The sequence below is a fragment of the Ascaphus truei genome, chromosome 4 (genome assembly GCF_040206685.1).
Source record: "Ascaphus truei isolate aAscTru1 chromosome 4, aAscTru1.hap1, whole genome shotgun sequence".
NCBI lineage: Eukaryota > Metazoa > Chordata > Amphibia > Anura > Ascaphidae > Ascaphus > Ascaphus truei.
In genome coordinates this window covers 407,913,451-407,920,858 of record NC_134486.1, presented here as the reverse complement: position 1 = coordinate 407,920,858, position 7,408 = coordinate 407,913,451, and the positions used below count along the sequence as shown (strand labels likewise).

General features: G+C 40.2%; 1 protein-coding gene across 1 annotated transcript; it reads right to left on the bottom strand.

Moving 5' to 3' along the window:
- Positions 1 to 6,434: 6,434 nt before the first annotated feature.
- Positions 6,435 to 7,115, bottom strand: LOC142492469 (taste receptor type 2 member 40-like). The gene has a single exon (XM_075595106.1). It carries the CDS (start codon positions 7,113 to 7,115, stop codon positions 6,435 to 6,437), a length of 681 nt encoding a protein of 226 aa, XP_075451221.1.
- Between the last annotated feature and the right edge of the window lie 293 nt (positions 7,116 to 7,408).

Below are 7,408 nucleotides of genomic sequence, written 5' to 3'. Positions count from 1 at the left end.
GCTCCATTATTCTCTGTTTTAAAGGTTGAATTGTTCTGCCTACATATCCCTTGTCACACCCACATTTGGGATAATAAATTACAAAGTTTGAACTCTTTACACAAATGTATGCATATTTTGCAGTTACAGTACCACATCTGAAAAACCCTTTTAAAGTTTCAAGCCTAATGCCCTATTGATTTTGGGATCTGTACTAACTTGGGGAAAGAAATATTGAAAAAGATTTAGCTTTTTTTCTAAACAAATCTAGGTCCTTTTATGGTAAATGGTCTTAGATCCTTATCCAAGTTCAGTACGTCCCAGTGTTTTGTCACAATTGTTCGAATTTGATTGGCCTGATTGCTATACTGTGTGATGAACAATGGTACCCTGTATTCTGTTCCTTTTTACAAGAATGATTGGATTGTTTTGAATTTATAAGTTCTGTTCTATCGGTCTTATTAGCAGCATTATGGTCCGACTCACTATATCCTCTAACTTTGAACCTCAAGGCCAACTCCTTTGAGCGCAAAAAGAAGGATTCCTCATCAGAGCATAACCTTTTTAGCCTAAGAAATTGGCCTTTTGGTTTGCCCCTGATTAATGATCCAGGGCGACTGCTGTCAGCTCTAGGAAAAGTGTTTCTGGAATTTTCCTTACGATATATGTCGGTCTGAATGTCTCCTTTCCTTTTGACATACAATGCCAAATCTAAATAGTGAATATGATGTCGATTATAATTGTGTACATTTTAGATTAACTGTGTTATGATTAAGTGTATCTAAAAATAAGTGCAATTTGCTCTCGTCATCATCCCAGATAAGTATAAGGTCGTCTGTAATCTAAGCACTGTATTTTTATATATATATATATATATATATATATATTAAAACATTTAATAAGTGATGCTTTGGGCTCTGAAAGAACTGATTGCATGCTCTGGAGAGAGTATTTACATTTTGGACACATTTTTCTACAACAGATTTTTGTGTGTTAAGTGCATAGTTTTTTCTATAATAAATAAGGACCTGAGACCCTGGCAGATTCATTTTACATCTTTAATTTGCATCTCCCGTATATCTCTCAGCGTATAGATAGGATTGCAATTGAGTAAGAGGTTAATATTAACTAATTTAAGTTACCTTTCCGCAGGAGAAAGGCGAGTTGGCTAGAGTAGCTGTGTGTATTTACCCTGGTTGCATATCTAAGTCACGTACTCACGTGCGTGCTGCTCGTGACAGCTGGTATATCGGGATGGATTTAGGGGAGATATTAGTCATTTGAGGGACCGTTTAGAAGGTGAAGAGTGGGTCAGCTTGCGAGCTGTGTATTAACCCTTGTCCCATATGCAGGTCACGTGCTCACAGGTGTACCGTACGTGACAGATGCATAAATGTAACCTACATACTATGATTAAATATTTTCCCCTTTTCATATGTAACATGGCTGGTACAGATTGCCTCTCTGCCCCTTGTCACATAAGTCCTGATAGCGCTGCAGGCTGTGACAAGCTATTCCAAGGGGAATGGAACCCTCCTCATGCTACTCTCTGAGTGACATGAGAGGCAGTGACATGGTGTTTGTGTACAGCTAATAGTGGTGCCTTCAGTTCTGGTCTGGAGAGACTGGAAGGGCTGTGAGTCTCTCCCATCAGGGATGAGCGTGCCCCCCAGCCCATATGGGGCTGGGAAAACACCAAAATTATAACAAATTCCTCAAGACTACCAGAGGGCCCTGCACCATCCAGAGGCCTGGGACCCTCTGACATTCATCTGCTACGCTGTAAAGAACAACTGCAGTGACTGCATGCAATAAAGTATCCCTTCTGTTTTATATACTCCTGTCTGAAAGTGCAGTGTATTGGGCAGGGGTATGGAAGTACTGTGCTTTGGGGGGATCTATCTCTGGGCATCCTGGAGCTCCCTGAAGCTGGAGGCGCTGACACCCTGAGCTGAACATCACGAACCACAAAAGCCTGTCCTGGTCCCCATACCAATGCGGACATCTCAGCTCTCCTGGACCCTCACAGGTATGCCACAGCACCACAACACAGGTAGCAGCCATACTATCTCCCAGGGGGGGAGGGAGGGAGAGAAGAAGTTCTACATACAGTATAATTATAGCAGAACTGAATCCAAACTACTCAGGACTTCTCCATACTACAGTACCACCTTCCCCGTAATCACAGAATATGAGGGCCAACCCAGCTGTCCTTCATATGAGCCAACCCCACCTCCCCTCCAAGCTGTGACTAATATCTGCAAAACTTCCCCACCTAACTTTTTTTTCCCACAAAACCCTTGCTTACATCGTACTATATATGTAATTGTTTATTTTTTTTAAAAATCATTTTTTTATGTGACTAACTTTGGTGCCCGGCTTTGCACGGGCTGCGGTACTCCAAATGACTAGTAACAAATTGTGTGTAGGTATAGTAATTATAATATTTTACTTTTGTGATACAACCCTGAGCTGTGCCCTCTCTCCTCTTTCTCTCTCTCATAAAAGTACAAAAGGTATCACTGTAGTTCCTCCACTCATGCTGGATGGAGGTTCTTACAAGCAGTTCCTATAGAAGTGCCCTTACCCTGGGGTAGTCCACTCCAGTCCTTAAGGGCTACAAACAAGTCAGGTTTTCAGGATATCGACTGAGCCTCTGATTGAGCCACCTGTGCTGAATCAGGGATATCCTGGAAACCTGGGCTGTGGCTAGTCCTTGATGACTGATATTGGCTACCCCTGCCCTAACCTATGCAGCTTACCACACACACAAAACATATGTGTTCCGACAGCTCCCCAGAACATGTAGTGCACCTGCACAATAGGTGCAGTTAGAGGGCCTGGAATATTAGAATCTATCCAACCTATATCAACTCATCAGAATTTTCACACAAAGCTCCAGAGAGAGAAGGAAAAACTGTCAGAGTATGGCATTCATTTTCCGTGAATGTGGATCAAACGCCAGTACTACTGTAATGATATAAAGAGGTAAAATAACCTGACATCCCCTGTTCTCCCAACAATATAAGTAATGGTATAACTACAGATAATGCTATTGATGTTGGGAATTTTCTGTTTTATTAAGAAAAGACACAAACAAGGATATTTGGTATCTCATTATTTTTAATTGTCACACATAAAATGAAAGTTCCTGGTCGTATACCTTGTTTTGAAATCGACAAAAACAGTACATTAGTTTAATTCAGCAATACAACCTATACAACTTTCTTTGTGTTTATATATAATAGCATTAATATATATATATATATATATATATATATATATATATATATATGAAGGAACAAAAAAGTGTGGCGCCAGAGTAGTACTAGGGTGAACTATAAGTGAATCAACTGTAGTGATTGCTATATAAATAAAGTGCATATGATTCTTAAAGTGTACCTGTATTTCAAATGTGCAATAATGGATAATTTATACCTAAACGTGATACAGGAAATTCTATTCTACATAACACAACAACTTAAGAATATATAATAAATGTGAAAAATATTATAAAAAATACAAAAAGTGCTAAAAAATAGAGAACATGAAAAAAATCAAAGTCCAACCAGTCCTTCAATAGTCAGTCCATATAAGTGGGTATAGATGTATATAAGGGGGTCTTCGGCTGCTCTCAAATGGGATAAACCACCTCCACGGATACCTACAAGCAGAAAAAGAGAGAGAGCGCACGCCCCATAGCATAACACTGTATGTTTATTTAAAATAAGGGAAGGGAAGGAACGGGGGGGGGGGGAATCAAACTCACAAGATATAAAAATATAAAAGGCAGTTTGTGAATAATATCACCACCATCCGGTTCTGCTGGGCAAAGTCACTTCCCGACCGCTGATCAGGATAGCCGCCAACCGGATACCAGGGACGCCGTTACACCGTTTATTTGCTGCCCAAATTCAGCTCTCCACTTCCGAAATGGCCGCTGTGTTCTTCCCGCGCTGTGTTTGGCCTCAAAGACTGAGAAAGTCGCCGACTGGTGACGAAACGCGTCAGGGAAACTGAGAGCGCGATTACGTCACGAAGACACTGCGCACGCGCCTGAGGCCAAACACAGCGCGGGAAGAACACAGCGGCCATTTCGGAAGTGGAGAGCTGAATTTGGGCAGCAAATAAACGGTGTAACGGCGTCCCTGGTATCCGGTTGGCGGCTATCCTGATCAGCGGTCGGGAAGTGACTTTGCCCAGCAGAACCGGATGGTGGTGATATTATTCACAAACTGCCTTTTATATTTTTATATCTTGTGAGTTTGATTCCCCCCCCCCCCCCCCCCCGTTCCTTCCCTTCCCTTATTTTAAATAAACATACAGTGTTATGCTATGGGGCGTGCGCTCTCTCTCTTTTTCTGCTTATATATATATATATATATATATATATATATATATATATATATATAATTAATAGAGAGAGAACCAGCGCACTGGAATATATACTAATGATGGATATTAAGTGGATGATGGTACACAAAATGTGGAAGTTCGACAATGAAGACTAAAAGGATTACTAAAGTGTGTCACGGTGATAACTAGAATGATGTGTGCATGTAACAGGGGAGATGCTGCTCTTCAGGGAATACTAATCTCAATGCACGTAAACACAGAAAAAGGAAGAGCGCACTAATGCACATAGAGTATTAGGAACAATTTATTAAAATATGCACAACAAGGTCCGCTAGCGATATAAAATATAAAACACAATAGACATGCAGAAGTAGAAAGTCAAACCAGTTGGGCTGATAGCCATATGATGAATGATTCAGGGCTTAATGATTCAGGGCTTGAGGGCTTAATGTTTCTGAGGATCAAGTAAATGTCAATGGACAAATATGCAGGTGCGTACAGTATATGCAGACGACAGAGTCCTGTGTGGTCCAGTGCGGTGAAGAAAGGTTTGGGTTAACTCCGGCAGCACGGATGAGTAATTCCAGATGGTAAAAAGTAAATGTCCCTCTACTACTATGGGGGAGATCCAGTGTGACTTGCACATACCATGCGCCCGTCAGCTGGAACCACAGAGAGTGAATGAGAGCAGGTTGTAGCAGACCTGATGTGTTGGAATCTGTAGGGGCAGTTGGTGGTAACCACCGGAGTACCTTATTCAATGGGTTTCAACCGCAGAAGTAGGTGGAATCCCATGCGTCTGAGTCTGCTGACTGCAGCTAGGCTGGAATTAACTCCTCCAATCCTTCCAAGAGAGACAATCCATGAGGAGAAGCCTCAAACTCTGCACTTTCTCACGCCGGGATTCTCAAAGCAGCTGATCCACTGGTGTCGACTTGATGACGACCTATGCATTTTGTCAGCTATGACGCTGACTTCATCAGTGGATATAATATATATATAAATTTATATATATATATAAAAAATAGTACTATTATATAAAAAAAAGTAGTTATAATATACTACTACTAATATTATACTATTATATAAATGTATTATATAATATTATAATATATTATTATTACTATTTTATTTTGTATCCTCTACTGTTTGCTGCTTTTTGACAATTATTTTGTTATGTTATGAAGTTTGTCAAGTTCTCATAAATCATAAGAAATAATAATATATTAATCTTTTGCTTAAAATGTTATCACCACTAAACCTCTTCACCCCCACGCATGATGGCTCACATTAGGAATTGCTTTTCTACAATGACGAAGCATTCTGTATTGTTCAATTTTCATTGTGGGATTTCACATATATTTTAGAATATACATAGAATACACATTTTGGGGTCTATGGTTGCAGGGAGATGATATGATATTGATTGGCAATTTCAAGGACTGTAAAAGGGAGCAGTTCCATGATGCGCAGATCATAAAAAGACGTGTTGTGAGATGTATACAGGCTGAAGGAGTAACTCCTCGGTAATGTCACTGCATCTAAAGGCGCTGAACACAGTTTGAATCAGAGAGTCAGCTCTTAATTTGACCTTGGCAAGTCACTCCATCGCCCAGTGCATCTGGCACCAACATTAGAATGCAAGCTTTATGGGAAAGGGACTTGAGTCTGTAAAATTATATGAAGAGCGCTGCATACATCAGTGTTATATATGAAAAAGTATAATTACGTTCATCAAATTTCTCTTCTACAGCAGAGTGCCACAGCCCCACCATCACATCACGATCACTTGAGCGCAGGAGTCTTCCTCTTCCATTCCCCTGCACGCCAGAACGTGTTCTCCTCTTCACTGGAGCACAGAACGAGATCGCCCCTAGAAAACGTGTTTAACGTAGCCACAGCATCATGAAGCCCCTGGAGTGCCGAGGCACTCAAAGGGTTAATGAATAACCTTTAAAGGGTTGACTGCCACAGCCAGGGTAGTCTATTCTAACTAGTGTCTAAAAATTGGGAAGATAAAATCCATTGTAAGATACAAAGTCAGATGAGGAATGGGAAACGTACATTTCCCGGACGTGGAGAAGTGATTCCACACATTTTTAGCTGGATGTGGAAGACCTTCCTCTTTCTGGGGTGAAATTTGCAGCATAACATAAAACAGTCACAAACGTCTCTTTAAGATATTTGTTGGTGCAGATCACGTAAATACTGTGAAGACTTGGATAGGCAAGAAGCAATATGAAACCTAGCCCATTCCAAACATTAGATCCCGAATGATTTAATATCATTAGATTTGTAACAAGAAAAAAACTGGCAAAAAGGAAAAAGAAAAGCACCATACTTTTAACTGCTTTGAAATGGACGTCAAGTCGGGGGTTGCTCAAACCACTACCATCGCTGTTCATACGTCTGGTATGGATCCAGATTGATCTGACTAGAAGTAAATCTACAAGACAAAATATGGATAAGGGCACGGAAGCACCAGCGACATATAGGTAGAATTGGTTAAAGTTATTTCTTCTTGCAATCACATCTTCCTCGCTGTCATTTTCCAAGAAGGATTTTGTTGAATTTGTATGACATGGTGTGTGAATGAAAAAAATGAAAGGCAGACTGTAGATCAGAGATGTAGTAACAGATGCTAAAAGCATCCATGGGACCATTTTGGAGATTCTCCGTTTCATGTAAATGAACAAGGCATGGGTGTAATTAGTAATCTTCACACAGTAGAATATAATCAGTACAGTTGCAAACCAGAGGCTGCAGTAGGTGAAAAACATTTGGCTAACCAAAGAGATTCCATAAAAAACTTTTCCTATGCAATTGGATAGGAATAAATGCAAGGTATAGGCAACTAGTGTATTATTGCAGAGTAGACAAAGTCTAGATAGTCCCATGCTTGCCATGATAAGTTGATAGGTTTGCTTGAACTTCTTCCATTGAATAAAATGCACTATAACGAGGAATGCATTTACAATGACTCCCAAAATAAACTCCATCCCAATAATAATAGCATAAAAAATAAGTAGCGGGAAATACATTTTTCTCCGTCTAGGATGTCTTGTCCGGGTGT

Excerpts from the sequence above, each read along its gene's own strand:
- LOC142492469 (XM_075595106.1), bottom strand. The coding sequence starts at position 7,115 with ATGTTTTTCACCTACTGCAGCCTCTGGTTTGCAACTGTACTGATTATA.